Raw genomic sequence first — 17,578 nt, 5'->3', positions numbered from 1 at the left:
CAAGTTTTCAGCTTCCCTCGGACACCTACCCAAAAATCGGTGCCAACTCTAATACTATAAATAAAACTAGTGTAGTAATAAAATCCACTGGCTTCCAGTGTATTAAGAGTTGTTTCGATATTTTTTCGGTGATAATTCGTAATATAATTTCCTAATTATCATTTTTATACTTTACAATTGTTTATTCTATCTAGAGACTTATCATACCTGTTAAATAAAAAATATTTACTTAAAAGAATTAACTCTACTATTTTATATTTTTATTCAAATTATCAAATAAATGGGAGAATTTATTTTAAAGCTGGTATTATTAAACCGCGAGGCACGGAACGCGCTTGCGCGCGCCCAACGGGTAGACGCGGAGCGGAGGGTCGCAAGGCCGGGGTGAGGAGTGCAGAGGGAGGTAACGTCACGTCGAACAACGCAAGCGAACCCGACTAAATGAAAAAGGCGTTTCGATGCGCGCTACCAAATTCGTTCGGAGGATATCTTAACCAGTAGTATTATAACTTGCCTGCGTCGCCCAAGAGTCGACCAACACGATTACGCGAGGTGGGAAGTGGAAACAGCAGAACAGAACATCGACATCGGCGTAGTAAAAGTGGGCTCTCCCTTCAAGAATAGCGCGGCCACTTTTGTCTCTTCTAAGAAATTTTGACAAGAAAACAGTCGATTCATCAAGAAACATATTGCTCGCAAATATCAACGTACAGTGTATATTGTGGTCTTTATCAAAATAAAGCAGAAAATAAATAGGGAACACAACCGTCGTGCAGTGTTAAAAAAGGACCTTATGTGGTGGACATTAAAGTGATATTCGCTCAATGGGTGCAGTTGGATGACCGAATTTACAGAAAATATGATTACTTGGTGTACTTGGTGACTGTTGATATGAGTTGTACGCGCGTTTCGGAGCGTGCAGCTGTGCCACAGACCTAAAGCAGTTGCCATGGATTGGAGAATAAGCCAAGGACGCGAGAGCCGGTGAAGCCCGCCGAGACCACAATCTTTTGAATCAGGTACCGGTTTTTTGTTTTATCATTTCGTTTGATTTATGATGGTGCACTCTCCGTCTGGTACTAGCGGGCATACTTGCTAACTAAATCGTATAAAAGACCTTTCTAGTAACAAATACTATAAGTTTAGCCATCTGTTCTTTTTACTCCACTGTAATATTTACATTACTAAATTCAAATTACTCTGTTAACTTTATTATTTATTTTGAAACAATTCTTATTCATGTGTATAAATTTCAGGTGACAATGGACAACCCATCTGATTCCATAGAACTCCTTCAGGATAAGGAGGTGCGGAGGGACCCAGAAGTGGATTCTAACACAATGGAGAGCAATGAGCAAGAGTGTCCTCTCATCCGGGATGAAAAGAGTAGCGATAGTGATGTTAACAGTGAAGATCTTAGCTCTAATGATGAACAAAATATGAATAGTAACTCTCAGTTTTATGAGAGCAGTGATAGTAAGATAGATTACGCTGTAAAAATAGATGACAATGATACCTTAAGTGATATTGATGATATTAAGACGGACACTGCTTCGGCAGATAGTGAGGACTCTGCTCTCGGAAGCCTCCCTCCAGATGGCACCTCGAATGACAGAGAGGAAGAAGTCCAAGACCGGTCCGATGGCAGTGACTCTGGCATTGGGTCGGAAACCCCAGACGATGCAAAGCTACCAAGTTTCAACATTTCACTCCCTAGTTCAAGCGGTCTATATAATACTAAATCAGAAACTGACACAAGTGCTAATGATAACCCTGAAAATAGTAGTAAGAATGAAGACGGCCATAATCCAGTGGATATAATCAGTAAACCCCTAAGAAGCAGTCTTAAAAGGAAATGTGATGATGAAAGTGATACACCACACGCAAAAAAGAAAAAGGAAAAAATTCAGTTCGATAATGTTACAGTTTTCTATTTCCCCAGAGCTCAAGGCTTCTCATGTGTGCCGTCACAGGGAGGCTCTACTTTAGGCATGGAGTGGGTGCACACGCACACACAAAACTTTACTTTGGTGGAACATGCCTTGGAACAAAGGAGATTACATCGACAGATACTACAGCAACTTAAAAGTGAGCGGCATTCAATGCAAGGTGTTGTTCTGTCGTCCAGTGAAGACAGTGATACTGAAGAAGAGGCCAGTGATATATCTGAATCAGAACTAGATCTGGACAGCTACTACTTCCTGCAGCCTGTGCCCACACGGCAACGGAGAGCTCTTCTCAGAGCGGCTGGGGTAAGGAAAATAGAGGGCTACGAAAAAGATGAATGTCGAGACATAAGAACATCACGTGAATTTTGTGGATGTGCCTGTAAAGGTTCATGTAACCCCGAGAACTGTTCTTGCAGTTTAGCTGGCATTAAATGTCAAGTTGATAGGTTAAACTTTCCCTGCGGTTGCACCCGAGATGGGTGTGGCAACACTACTGGAAGAATAGAGTTCAATCCTATAAGAGTTAGAACTCATTTCATTCAAACGCTCATGAGATTAGGCTTGGAAAAGAAGAATGAAGAAAACCAAGAAGCCGCCAAGAGGCAGTGGGCTGAACTTAACACAACCAATACATGTATCCCCAGTACTTGTATCCCTAGTACATCGTATGAGAGGGACAGATGTCTCAACCATGAAGATGGACTGTTACGTGATGTAAGCCTTACCCCGAGGGTTGAGGTTGAGTCTTGTGTGAACGCTGGCAACTTCAACAATGTACATTGTGATGTTAATGGTGCAGCAGCTCAAAGTGCTATGCCGAAAAATGTTGGATATAATTTCAATAATGAAGTAGTTCACAATATTGATGGGAATAATGCTGTCCTCTTCGAAGATAAGTCAGAGCATCACACCCATGACCCATATACATCAAATATCCTCCAAGGAAAAGGTCCTCCTTACTCAACGGTCGGTTCAATGGACTTCAGCCCTATGCCTAATAACTTGCAAAGTTTTCCATGTGATCTCAATTATTCTTATGAACAACATACAGACAGCACTCACTTTAAAGGATTACAAAGTTTTTCAGCCACTAGTTTTGAAGAGTTTGCACATAATTCACAAATGTCTATGTTTAATCACTATGGGCACATGTACATGCCAGATTACATGCATAAGCCTAGCACAAGCATACCTGAGCACAATTTACAGTACCATGCTATGCCACAGAATCACTATGAAATGTATAAAACTAATTCAGAATGTGTAAATACTGAAAATAAGAATGATTCTCATTACACTACTCTAATGACAATGCCATATCAAACTAGTAATAAGTTACAAACTGTAGAGAATGATGAGAATTGGTTTAGTCACAACACATTGCTAAACTTGGACCATTCGGACCAGACCACACAAGAGGCATCGGATGTACAAAGCCAGCCAACGCCCAATGTCGAAAATGAAGCTGTTGAAACTACAGAGAATTTTGGAGAACTTATTAAAAAAACTATGGTAGAGTCTGTTACTGTGTAGTTTACTTGTTATCTTTTAATAATTTCAATGAATTATCTTGTTATCAAGTTTTTATTATATCAATTGGGTATTCCAATGTATATTATATTTGTTTTATCATCTTTATTTATACTGCATTTATTCAATTGTCTTGAATGCATTATATAAAATGGTTAAATATGTGTATAAATTTAAATCAAGGTTTCTTTCATAATCAGAATTAAAAGAATATGAGTAAAGAGTGATTTGGTTTTAATATTGCATAACCATTGAATTTGTACACTAAAAAATAAAATTGAATTTTTACATTACATCATTTGCAACTGAAAATGAGAATTGCGTAGTTACCTTTTTCTTTGCCAAGAATCGTGCATTAAACAATTCAAAAATCAATGTTATTTATAGTTATGTAAGTTTTTACTCAACCAGAAACTGCTATTTCATTTTCCAGTGTATGAAAATTGATATTAAATGGTTTTTACAGTATCTCCTACAATAAGATTTTGTATAGCGTTTTTTTGCATTTTCTCAAACAGTAAACTTCTTAAATTATTGCCGATAATAACCTGATTCCATTGTATTAAAATTAGAAATATAAAAACTGGGCACCTGCCTTTTGACACTATTATAATATTTACAAAATAGTCATAGTATAGATTTAACAAATTTAAGCAATGCACCGACAGACTGTTAATTACTTAAAATTAAATGGACTGAAATCTTACACATAGAGAACAATCCTCGATCTTGTAATGCTTCAGTAGATGATTACCATACACTCCTTACTGTCCCACTGCTGGACACGGGTCTCCTAACGAAATGAGAAGGGTTAAGGCGATAGTCGATCACGCTGGCTATATGTGGATTGGCTAACTTGACACAACTTTGAGAACAACTTATAATATAACTCATTTTCAAATGATTTGAACTCCGGACCTCCCCATAGAAGCCGAATATCGTAACACTGGACTATCACTGTATTATGTTAACTTGGGTATAATGTCGCGTGCTAAGATAATGCTGCAAGAACAATAATACGAGGACTAGAGAAATGATAATAACCTAACTTCTATGTCGTGTTGACTGCCCGAAATCTTTCTTAGTACTTGAAATAGTAACGATAATCTTATAAACACATATAAGTTAATAAATGATAATGTTTAATTATGCCGTATTTATAAAATTTATAAGTACGCGACGGTAGATACACATTTGTTCTACCCTCACCTACTTATAAATTCGAAGTCGAAGCCATAGACTATAATTTTTACTGCGGTTATGAGCGGCTACATAAATTCTTCGCTTTATTCTATGTGATTGATAAAGCAAGTCAGACTCTAAATAATAAATAATTAATCAAACAAAATTAAAGATTCGATTAGGCCAATGGTAGTGGTAATTGCTAATAGTGTATTAATAGCATATTGATTCTGTATAAAACATTAATGTCTTATGAGGTCGCCGACTACGCCCATTTGAGTTCAGTGTCCTTGGTACCAGCCAACCTCATCTACGTTGCTGCCACACTTATTTTTGGACAACGTATGTTATACGTTCTTGGTGATGTTCTCGCTTGAAGAGACACGACATTCACACGAAGTTTCTATTGCAGATATCCGGAATAATAACACTAGCATCTGCAATATCCCGAATTCTATTCTATTTGGAGCTAATTTCAGACAGCATTGAACAAGTGAACTGAACTGAACTGAACAATCTAATCTTTATATATATATTTCTTATGTGCGTGTGTATGTCACTGAACTCCTCCTAAACGACTGGACTGATTTTGATGAAATTTGTTGTGTGTGTTCAAGGGGACTTGAGAATGGTTTAGATTCACAATTTAGTCCGTGGTAAAGAGGTTTTGTTAATTAATTTTTAATTCGTAAGTAGTTATAAAATCGGAAACTATGCATTTGATCAAGTGATGATCTTTTGCAAAGTTGTTGTTCAAGAGCCCACGAGGATTTCGAAGTTGGTAAGACCAATTTTCAACAGATGGCACCACTGTCATTCCAATACAGGTACAAATTTTCCGTTTTATGTATGTCATATTATTTCTTTAAAATGCGGGCGTAGCCGCGGGCACCACTAGTTATAATATAAAAAAGGAGACGCAAATAGACACGTATAGACCGCGCCAAACTGCTAGTCCGCTCTGAAGTTGTTGTGCGCAGGTTACGCATATACTCCGTAACGTAAGCGCACACTAACGCAGCTATGTACCCGTGGGCGAGAGCGGGCAGCGGACGGGTGCCGGTAGGGTCCCGCGCTGCCTTCATCCCGCCAATATCTGCAATTTGCTATTTCGACGCGACTCTTTTCTATATTCGGAGCGGACTAGCAGTACGGCGAGAACTATACCAACTGCACGAATTATAGAATGAAACAAAGTGACACAATAAATTCCTTTTATTTATTGTCTCGGGGAATGTAGACATTGTTCTTGGACATTAAAAATCAGCTTATTCTAATGTACATAGTTACGAAATAATACGTGAAGCATAATACAAAAATAAATGTAATACTGTTGCTCTATGTAGAAGGGATTTGTCAGGAATCTTGGTTTAACTGCCATAATTTAACTGTTCTATCCTTGCTCGCTGTTATTAATGTTTTAGAGTTTTCGTCATAGTGTATCGCCTTCACTGTATCTGGAATTAATAAGGATGCATAAAGTTAATATGACATTAATACTTATTAAAGATACGAAATTAACTGGCTAAAACACGTATTCAGCGGTGAGATAAAAATGTTATAATACCATAATATGTGCCTCTCTTACACATTTTTCATAAAAACAATTGCCCTTCTCTATTTACATTTAAAGTAGATACATAAGCGCTATGTCCTATTATATCCTTCTTTCCATTACAAAAAATATGACTGTCCTTATTATAGGATATTAAAGATCCTTACATTGTACGACATACGATACGATTAATCGTATCGTATGGTTTATAGGTTAATTTATAAATTGTGTATTATTGTTAAGATCTACTAAAGTGTGCAATAAGAATATTCTATCTATCTACATTACGCATTATACGAAATGGCATTATACAATTGTAATTGAACTTATAAACCTACCATTATGTACTAGTAACTCGTGTAGCTGCGTCACAGTAATCATGTTCCACTGTAACAAGGTTCCCGAACCGCCGCCGAGCCACAGAACGCTGGTGCCGTCCCAACAAAGCGACGATATCGCCTCCGAGAAATTCTTCTGGTACACCTGACGAATTAAATAAATTGAAAGTGAAATTAATAAGATAGAAAATATAAATCTAAATATACATATATAATTCAAAGGTGACTGACTGACATAGTGATCTATCAACGCACAGCCTAAACCACTGGACGGATCGGGCTGAAATTTGGCATGCAGGTAGATGTTATGACGTAGGCATCCGCTAAGAAAGGATTTTGATCAATTCTACCCCCAAGGGGATAAAATAGGGGATGAAAATTTGTATAAATCTTCTTAGTTAATAATATTACTTCGTAACGCGACCGAAGCCGCGGGCAAAAGCTTGTACACATATATTATTGTAGAAAGGACTATTCATTTTATCTCTCTATTCTCTCATTAATCCATTTATATTGTTGGAAACGGAATAGAAGGGTGTATCGATCGGAGTCCTCCGCGCTGGCAAACTGCGTATTGGTAATGTTCACAACATTTGGGATTTAGGAACTTCTTTTTTGTTTTAAAAAAATTCAAGCATGTAGGTTTCCTCATAACGTTTTCCTTTACCTTGAAAACAAGTGTCGCACGAAATATTAGAGGCGCCAGCTGGCGATTTGAAACTCGGACACCCAAATTGATAGCCTAATTTCTAGTTATTTAACTGCCAGCTGTCAAATTTTACAAGGAATTAATTTCAGGGAATAAAAGATACACATTAATAATTAGTCTTACCGAATGTAGGACGCTAAGGTCGGTGACAGTCATCTCGCCGCCCTCGCTGACTGTGACGATCCTATCCGTCGACAAGAAGCAAACTCCACTAACAGCCGTCGAGTACAGTCTGATCTTATTAACCAGGGCTCTTGATGTGAAGTCCCAGATGAACACCTCGCCGTCGTTCGTGCCCGTAATTATATCAAACTCGTGGCGACGGTATCTGTAAATAAAAACAAGAAAATCTTATGAATCTGTGCAAATAAATAACTTTTTGAGGTTAAAAAAATCTGTGTCTCAATCTTCGTTGTATTCTCTATCTAATATTACTGTGACTAAAATATTTTGAACCTGTCACTAAATTCCATACATTTAGAAAAAACTATTTGTTTGCCAAGCTAATCTAAAAAAATCTAAACTCGCATATTCAACGGGAATTAATATTTAACACGACATTTAGAACAATTCTTAGTTATAAAGATAATCAAGATATTATGAAATCTGAAAACTTCGTATGACCCACTAAACTACCATATTACAAGAAACTATTTAAAAAATATTAAGCGAAAACATGAAATTGTAAATAAATTGTCATTATCTTTAACATGTTAAGAAAAATGCTAAATGATACACACCTGTAGGTCATGCTGGTGATTTTGCCGTCGTGGTCAAACTCCGCCTTCAGGCCCCGTAAGGCCTGCCCTGCTTTGCCGATGTTGCCCCACACTCGCACCACGCCGTCACAACCGCCCGATATTAGGTAGTGATCTACAATTATAATTTATAGATGTACTAAATAAAAAAATAATATTGTACGACTAACAAACACACAGTTTAAAACGGTGGATTTAGAAGCATGAAATACGCGGTCGTAATATAATGAAAACTAACCCATTTACTCGTACTTTAGTATTTATGAATGTATGTATGAAGGTGGTAGAACCCTCTGTGGTTCAGCTCCGGCGGAACCACCGCCACACCTATATCTGTCTAATAACCAGTACTGTTTAGCGCTGCTGTGGTCTGGTAGGACACACAATTCGAGACATACAATTCGGAGGCATTCCAGCTTAGTCCTCAGAGGTAGTGGCCCATCTGTGCCAACCTCAAGTAGGAATCTAATCTTATGTGGCGTTGATTACAGATGTCCATGGGTGACAGTAGCCACTTCCATCAGGTGGACTGCATGCTCGTCTGCTACTCCTATATCATATAAAAAAACCGTTTCGTTACAGAGGGTGGATCCCAGCTGACTTTTTCTGACTATCTCAGTCCTCAGGAGTAGCAACGCATGGGTGATTTGACTTCAGGTAGATTCCATTTCTATATTTGCCAAGTGCACATAACAATTCGCGGTGTAAGAGTCAGATGAACGTATGTACAAGAAATCAAAAATGGTTTCTTTTTCACAAAACAGACCACAATGTAGTCTTTTATGAAATGGCAAAACGACGTAACGCTATATTCAATATTTTTATTTCAACTACTGTATATTATCTCTATTAATAATCTGGTAAAGTTTGAAGTGGCGAATTTTCACACTATTTTTGCTCTCCTGTAAATTTGACAAAATGTAGATACGTTCATCTGACTCTTACACCGCGAATTCATCTACATACAACAATATGATAAGTACTTACGTTTTTGTAGCCATAACAAGCAGCTAACAGAGTCGTCGTGTGCTCGAAAACTTTCTATAACTCTGCCGTATTCCACGTCGTATAAATATCTGAATCAGAGAAAACACATAAATGGGAGTGCTTTAAAGGTAGACTGCTAAATTATTTAATACAAAAGTGTACCACACACATTTTTTGCTTAATAACAGCAGTGTTAAGCGATGCTGTGTTTTAGTTTGAACGATGTGGTAAGAGAGAAATTATTTTTGACAAACTTATCATACGCCAACGCAAAGGGAAACGTCGTGAGGTAACTTACACGCATAATAAAAAATCTCAAATGTGGATTAATTCTACCTGTATGAGCTATGGCCTAATCGCCGTGAGACTCTGAGAGACCTGTGCTCAGCTGTTGGTAAATGATGGGCTGACGGCAACAGATGTCCATAGGCATAAAGTCATGTGACTTAAAGTCAAATAACCTGCACGATTATTTGTTGTTTCAGCACTAAAAGTGACTACTTATATTATTTATTGTGTTACGTATTACAAGAAACAAAAACTATTATCTTTTGACGTCAATTTTCAATATATCGGTATATTTAAACAAATTGCAGTATTTATTTAGCAGAGTAGATTCTATAAAAGCTGTGAGTACCTACATAATTCATTTTCTGTTCTGTCGTAATAATATAACGCCTGCAGTACTCATTACAACTTTTAATTTAATTACAATTTAATTCGTTTTTCAAAGCATAGACTTATGTACTTCTAATCAAATAAATATATAATCTTTAGATGAATCATAAATTATAGTCAAACATAAATTTTATTGCCCTTTGTTAGTGAATGCACATACCTACTGATAAAGACGAGGGAATTCCCGTATGTATGAACTATGGACGGTGCATATATAACGTATTTAAATCATGTTTACATCCGTACTATTCCGTACCAAATGATTTCATTCAACAGCTGCCTTTATTATTACATAAAAATGTTTATTTCGGAAGCAACAAACGACCAACCACCTAGAAATATAGTAAGTCCTATTTAGACTTGTGATAGAGGATTGTGTTTTCAAAAGTGAACTGTAAAGAATCGAACCTATCGACATGTAAAAGAATTAGTACATTTGTATAGTACAAGTGCCTAGTACTATAAGAGATAAATGAAAATTACTACGGCGGTTCTACAGTAGAAATGTTTTTTTTATATAAAAGTATCAGACGAGAATGTAGTCCACCTGTTGGTAAGTCGCTACTGACGCACGTGGACATCTGTAATCAACCCCAGATAAGTTTCCTACATGAGGTCGTCCACAAATGTGTCGCTACCCCTGAGGACTAAGCTGGAATGCCTCGCTCTGCTATGTCTCCCTTACCACACCCTTCAAACCTGAAAACAGCAGCGTTTACCAGTGCTGTTATCAAACAGAAATAGGTATGACGGTGGTGCCGCCGGTGAACCACAGGCGGTTCTACCACCTTCAAAACTACCTTCCAAGTTAAATCTTCAGACTTACATTTCATTATCCCAGGAGCCAACAGCAACTATATGTTCGTCGACCATCACACACGTACTCAAGGGCGTAGGCGACAACGCAACGCTTCGGATTTGTTTCCTTTGTTCTATATCATACACTTTCAGGGTTCCGTCTCTACCACCAGAGATGAGTCTCGATCCCTGCCTGAGAACGCATTTGACAGAGTCCTTGTGTAACTTTATTGTATCAATGCAATCTATGCTATAACTTATCGATTCCGGGTTTCTTACTGGCTTGCAAACTCTATGTACGATCTTCCTGACATGAGGCTTTGTAAAAATTTGCTTGGGTACCTGTCCAAACTCCATTATCTGGACCTCTAAGGCATGTCTGTCATTCATGTCATATATACAGTCAAGGTCCACGGAACCTTCGTAGCACACGTGATGGAAGACTGTAAATATAAAAAATGTTACAAAAATTGTGTATTGAATATTTTACAGAGAAACATCTGGACTAGCTTCGAACAAAATGGCGCTAGGAAACATTTTATTGTTTTAGGTAAAACTATATTATAATTTGGCAAAATCTCACAAATACCAGTAATTGACAAATTTTGAATTAATTTGAAGACCCTTTTGGGCGACCTATTTTCTGGACAGCATACTCATTTGGCACTGCGGACAACAAAATTCCTTGCAGGGAAACGTTGTCTTCCCGTCATATTCCTGGAGGACAGAAAACCTCTGCCCCGTAACACGAAAACCATTGACTTATACAAGTAACTGATAAATCATGCAAAAATATGTAAAAGAAAAAGATGAACTTACCATTATTTGCTTTCACGGCCTCTTCACCCCTTTGCTTATACCCAAATATGAGATCTATCCATAAATGCAAATGTCTTGAAACATAATCACATTCTAAGGCCTCTCTTAGCTTAATCACAAAATCTTCTGGCGACGTCGCCCACGGGGGTAGTTTTACATCACACACCTTACTACCGTCGTGTCGTTCACCGAAATCTATTTCATACTTGTTTACCAGAAAATCACCTTTTGCACCTGTGTCATAGAATTCTGGTACTAGTTCCTGAAAATAAATTATATTAAATTAGCTTTTAACAACTAAGTTTAACGATATTTACTAAAACGCATTTAATTATTTACAATTAGCAATATTAAATTAGTATCTACAATAATAAAACACTGTAATTTAATTATCAAGTAGTTAGGTACAAAAAACATAAATAAAATAAACCACCTTAAGTCTAAACGATATTCTAAATAAATTATGTAATCATCATCATCAACCCATTACTGTCCCATTGCTGGGCATGGGGCTCCTCTCAGAGTGAGAAAGATTAGACCATAGTCCACCGCGCTGGCCAAGTGCGAATTGGTAGACTTTACATACCTTTGAAAACTTTTTTTTTTACATTTCTTAGGTATGCAGGTTTCCTCACGATGTTTTCCTTCACCGTTTAAGCAAGTGATAATTAATTTCTAATATGCACAGGACTTTGATAAATCAGAGGTGCGTGCCTGGGATTTGAACCTCGGACCCCTCGATCAATAGGCGGAGTTTCTTAACCACTAGGCTTTCACTGCTTGTTTTGCACAAATTATGTCATACTATACAAAGTGAATTCTAGTGTGATTTATTCTATGTTTTCGAGCTCTTTGTGTTTAATTGTTACCGTTATCGCATTTCCTTTTGACCCCTTTTCTATCGTTACACTGGCAAATTACTGGTTAATGATTACATCATTATGTTTGAATAATATTTGATATAATATCGATAAGCACGAACCTCATTGACGCTAACAGAACTTATCACACATTCCATAAAACCCTTCCCCTGCATGTCGGACCTATAGTCAAAAATTATGAATTAGGAATAGTCATTCATTTTAAATCACTTTAATTACCTTAAAATCTGACATATTATTCAAACAGTTGTTATAAACATCTCTGACTGAATTAAACATTCTGTCCGGATGGTCAAATCTTCCATTTTGTAGACACAACATGTATTGAGGATACTTACGAACCTGCAAATAAAATACAAATTATAAAATAATATTCCAAAAAAATCCACGCTATGAACTTAGATGAGTAAAATAGATAGATAGATCACTCCTAACAAGAAACTGTAACCAGTGTTGAATTGAAATTGTTGCGTAAATAGTTTTGTCACGTCTCCATTCTAAAATGTCCGTAAAATTATATACTCACTTATTTATTTATTACGTAAATTACGCGGAATTAGTTATTTATACGTAAATTTTCTCTAAAAACGTCAAGAACGTCAAGAATTAAAAAATAACTTATAAATCAGCCTTTTGTGGCTTCATTCAATTTCACGGCGGGGAAGTACCTTTCTATTTTACTTATAAAAGGCTAGGAATAAACTTACAAAATTACCAAATAGAATAACTTACTAAATAAAATAAGACAAGACCTGGCGCTGAATAGTGCGATCCGAATAAAAATTTTGGATCGTTCATTTCATTGTATCTATCCAGTAATTTCTCCAAGCGATCAGGGTTCAATGCACCCATGGGTTTGGAGAGATCTCGAAATGTGTCGACGTTGTCCAAATCTAGCGATTTTGAGGTATAGTCGGCCACTATCCACGGAAACACTGGGTACTGTGTTAAATCATTTTGACTTCTATCTGCTAAGCTGCAAAGAATATGTGAGTAAAAACTTCCTACAAAGATAATTAATGGATAAGGATCATCCATACATAAGTCATGTAAGTCATTATAAGGGATGACACAAGCAGCGTAAGGTCAGATGTAATAAATAAAATTTGTAACAGAAATTGTTTTGTAAATGTAAATATATAAGATTACAACATTTCGAAAGTAAGCCAAAGTAAAGTAATCTTGACCTCAAAAACAATGAAAACCTTTAATAATAATGGCCTTTGGAGATTGGATTTCCTATTTTTCAATGAGTATTAACGAAGAGTATTGCTAAGTGTAACATTCGTTTATAAAACTGCATCTAGAAATACATGAAAATAAACCATTAATTAAAATTGATCCTCATACAAAACATACATGTTCTTATAACACAGTCAAATATACACTTAACTGTACAAAATTGATTATATTAAATGTATAGTAACCTTTTTATTTTTATAATAAATTTTAACTTTTCTCTTATGCAAGCTCATAGATAAATAAATGTGTGTTTTATTTTATATTATCTGGCATGATGTAATGGATAACTGATATTCATGCTTCAGTGCTATCAAACTTACCAGTTTAAATACATTAAATAATCATAATTCGAGACAATTCCATTCTGCCACTGTAGAGTCATTTCATCAGTGTGTACTTTCTCCAAATTGACTTTAGGTGAATCTTCTAGAGTACTGAACACTTGATCCCTGATCTCTTCACATGGAAATGTTAAATAAATATGTGAGATTAAGCTTTCCTCGCTGCTGTATATTTCTAAGCCCTGAAAGATATTTACTACATTTCTCACTTAATTAAATTCTAATATTAGATTAGGTTGCTAATAAAATGATTATATTAAAGCATATTAAATGAATAAAAGTAAATGAAAATGTAAAGAGTGTGCGTGAAATGCAAATCAATTAAATCATTTATTTATTCAAATGAATGTTTAATTATACACAATGATAATAACAAATGTGTAAAATATAGTCGAATTTCTTAGTACAAATTTTACATGCCATTTACAATTTGTCACAAATAATTGTTCAAGCTATGTTAGCATTACAGCGATAAATGATAACAAAACACAAAAAGCTATAAAAATAAACATGACATACAATGATACATACAACTTGCCTTAACAAAAATCTTCTTTTGTAGATTCTCTTCATTTCACCCAATTTTACTTTGATTATTGGACTCTGCAAATAAATATATTTATTTTTATATCATGTAATTAACAAACGAGCATGCATTTCAAATGAGGTTGAGTGGCAACTGTCCTTCCATATCTATAACCAAAGGGACTAACCCTACCTGAGGTCAGCCACAGCTGTGTTGTTATCCCTAAAAAGTAATATAGAATGTCTCATTATGTCTCTCTTATAAAAGGTGTGCACCTTTAAGTAAAACAGAGCATGACTTAACACAGTTATCAGGCAGAAGTTTTTTTTTTTATTTTATAATATAGGAGTAGCAGACGAGCATGCAGTCCACCTGAGGGTAAGTGGCTACTGCCGCCCATGGACATTTGTAATCAACCCCAGATAGGATTAGATATTCCTACCTGACGTCGGCCTACAGATGCACCGCTACCCCTGAGGACTCAGCTGGAACGCCTCGGAAAAGTCTGTCTCCCTTACCACACCCTTCAAACCGGAACACAGCAGCGCCTAACACTGCTGTTATTAGGTAGAAATAGGTGTGGCGGTGGTGCCGCCGGAGTCGAACCGCAAAGGGAGCACCTTTAAAATAGTTGTGTGAATTACAAATATGATCCATGAAGAGTTTTACCATCTTTATAGATTTAAAATATACGATCTGTTCACAAAAATATAAAAATAATCGCTCAAAATAAGGGATTGTTTGGTAACGGGAAAAATATTTCAATACTTTGTTTTCATGTAATTTACAGAGAATACCTATTTAAGTTATAGGCAAATTTTCCCTATTAAAGAGATTTACGAGAGTACACATTAATAATCAAAACTTGTATATTGTTTCAAAACAAAAAGTATATTGTTTTATTTAATTTTTAGACTCATTTGTTTCGCTACCTCTGAGGACTAAGCTGGAACGCCTCGGATAAGTATGTCTCCCTTACCACACCCTAGAAACCAGAACACAGCAGCGCTTAACACTGCTGTTATGAGGTAGTAATAGGTGTATTTATTTCACAACAATCATCATCATCATCAACCCATTACTGTCCCACTGCTGGGCACGGGTCTCCTCTCAGAATGAGAAGGATTAGGCCATAGTCCACTGCGCTGGCCAAGTGCGTATTGGTAGACATCACATACCTTTTTTTTTAATTTTTATAAATCAAGATATTTTTTTTTTTATAAATCTCTCAGGTATGCAGGTTTCCTCACGATGTTTTCCTTCACCGTTTAAGCAAGTGATAATTAATTTCTAATACGCACATAAATTTTAAAAATCAGAGGTGCGTGCCTGGGATTTGAACCTCGGACCCCTCGATCGAGAGGCCGCGTTTTTTAACCACTAGGCTATCACTGCTATAACATAATACCAATGCTTAATGCAGTAAAGCAAACATTAGACATTTCAATCTAAAGTAACAACGCATTTGTGAAAGACCTTAAGTAGAACATCAGTGCTCAGAGCAGTACAGAGCAAGACTTATACATGAGACATTTCAACATAGACCTTGGAGATTACAAAACATTTGTGGCAGACCTTCAGTAGAAATCCTGGAGCTGATATATATTCAAGGGTATTAGATATCAACTTTGTCATTTTTGAGTTAAAAAATTTGCTCTACTATTAATTTTAATATAGACAATAAAGCATAAATAAATAACTGTAATACAATAATGTGTGTCTAATACAATGTATAATGGGGCATTTAAATTAGGTTGGTTTAGCCATATTTAAGTGTATGAAGTTACTGACCAATATAAACTGCAATTTGCATTTGGTCACCCATCAATTTGGTAAGCAAATACAATTAAACAATGAACAATACATGTGCTGATTTAACTTATACAGATTGCAGTTCAATTAAGAATAATTCTTCAAAATCTTGAATTAAATGTTCAAAATGGATAGAAATCAAGTTCAAAGATTACATTACTTGTTAGTTACATACATACATACCTACCTACCTACATACATACCTACAACCCAAGCTAATAAAAGCATGTTAAAAAGGGTAGAATACTTACATTTTCAATATTACTAAATGGCTGAAAGTAGAGTGTAGTAGGGGTCAGTGCAAGTTTTCCTTGATGCCTCACTAATGGTGATATTTTCTCCGCTTGGAGTTCACAGATTATCTGTTCAGTGAAGTCATCCATCATGACAGGATCAAAGACCATTCTCATGTACCGTGAGTGTAGAATGGTCGCCACCATACTATTATGTTCCGGGGCATGAAGTGTAGACGCCCTATGAAGTTGCTGCATTTGACTCAGACATTCTTCCGCGGACACAAAATCGAGATGAAAGAAAAACACCTTTTTCTCATATTTAAATTTATAAGGTGCCAAGATGTTATCTTCCAACATCTCGGCGTATTGCTTTGTTTGAATTTTAATCACATTTTTTCTATCACCCGATGATTCTTTTATCACAGAACAGATATCATAACAATCTTTAAAGTGCAGCTTGATTAGAGGAAACCTCCATTCCCGTGGTTCGAATACAAGCGACTTGGAACAAAGCTTCAAGCGCCCTTGGTTGGCCGAGTCTATTGTAAGAGATTCCTGATCGTTCATTTTACATGAATAATCCTCGAAATATATCTCTCCGGGTTCCAAAAGCAGCATAGAAAATCTAAAAATAAAATAATTCATTCTGAACAAAGTACGTTAGGCCACAAAGCACCGGCTATGTTTATTAAACCTAAATAAAATTGATTCCATTAAAGTGAACGTCATTTAACATACCTGGACTTATTCATGTTGAACTATTAAATTACTTTTAAATAATACACTGATAAACTTTTTAATATAATAATTCGCTGCGTTCGGACCACACAATACCTACAATGATTCACTTTACAATTTTACATTCTCTTTTGTTTGTATTGTACCGTTTCGACAATGGCCAAATTTAAAATATTTTTTATCGAACAGGTTTTTATTGAACTGTTTATTTTTATATCACTGTGCCACTACACAAACAAAAGAAAAATAATATATATTTATTTCAGAAAGTAATTTTTACTATAAGCGATCGTGAACCGTTATCCGTTTTGTTTGACAAAACTCGTTGTTTTCTTGTTGAACAAATTCTTGAATTTCTCACTTGACAATGAAATTGTCAAATGACACCACACAGACAATAGGTAAATTAGATAATAATTGGCTTTTGCTTTTTTGTGACGTGGGCTAAATATAAAAATAGTTTAAATTTTAAATATTTTATAACTTTTGAACCGTTTAT

General features: G+C 35.9%; 2 protein-coding genes across 2 annotated transcripts; one reads left to right on the top strand and one right to left on the bottom strand.

Moving 5' to 3' along the window:
• The first annotated feature begins 378 nt into the window (after window positions 1-378).
• Axud1 (AXIN1 up-regulated 1) lies at window positions 379-3,703 on the top strand. The gene is made up of 2 exons (XM_073080881.1): window positions 379-1,019; window positions 1,257-3,703. The coding sequence occupies exon 2, from the start codon at window positions 1,263-1,265 to the stop codon at window positions 3,480-3,482; it is 2,220 nt and encodes a 739-aa protein (XP_072936982.1). The 5' UTR covers window positions 379-1,019; window positions 1,257-1,262; the 3' UTR covers window positions 3,483-3,703.
• Window positions 3,704-5,861: 2,158 nt separating this feature from the next.
• Window positions 5,862-17,444, bottom strand: LOC140748145 (protein FAN). Its single transcript, XM_073080880.1, has 13 exons — window positions 17,080-17,444; window positions 16,357-16,966; window positions 14,299-14,370; window positions 13,747-13,949; window positions 12,917-13,160; window positions 12,404-12,526; window positions 11,304-11,565; window positions 10,513-10,927; window positions 9,009-9,097; window positions 8,004-8,136; window positions 7,387-7,591; window positions 6,555-6,699; window positions 5,862-6,118 (listed from the first exon to the last, which is right to left on the bottom strand). The coding sequence occupies exons 1-13, from the start codon at window positions 17,091-17,093 to the stop codon at window positions 6,018-6,020; spliced, it is 2,616 nt and encodes an 871-aa protein (XP_072936981.1). The 5' UTR covers window positions 17,094-17,444; the 3' UTR covers window positions 5,862-6,017.
• Window positions 17,445-17,578: the final 134 nt, after the last annotated feature.

Source organism: Epargyreus clarus, unplaced genomic scaffold (assembly GCF_041222505.1).
Source record: "Epargyreus clarus isolate Ecla_fem2 unplaced genomic scaffold, WU_Ecla_fem_2.2 ptg000015l, whole genome shotgun sequence".
NCBI lineage: Eukaryota > Metazoa > Arthropoda > Insecta > Lepidoptera > Hesperiidae > Epargyreus > Epargyreus clarus.
Note: the sequence above shows the minus strand (reverse complement) of the source record. Positions and strands in the feature narration are given on the sequence as shown.

Excerpts from the sequence above, each read along its gene's own strand:
- Axud1 (XM_073080881.1), top strand. The coding sequence starts at position 1,263 with ATGGACAACCCATCTGATTCCATAGAACTCCTTCAGGATAAGGAGGTG.
- LOC140748145 (XM_073080880.1), bottom strand. Across the intron at positions 12,527-12,916 it reads GTCTTGTCTTATTTTATTTA|GTTCGTAAGTATCCTCAATA; the intron begins GTAAGTTATTCT and ends TTTTATTTGCAG. Across the intron at positions 10,928-11,303 it reads GGCCGTGAAAGCAAATAATG|TCTTCCATCACGTGTGCTAC; the intron begins GTAAGTTCATCT and ends TTATATTTACAG.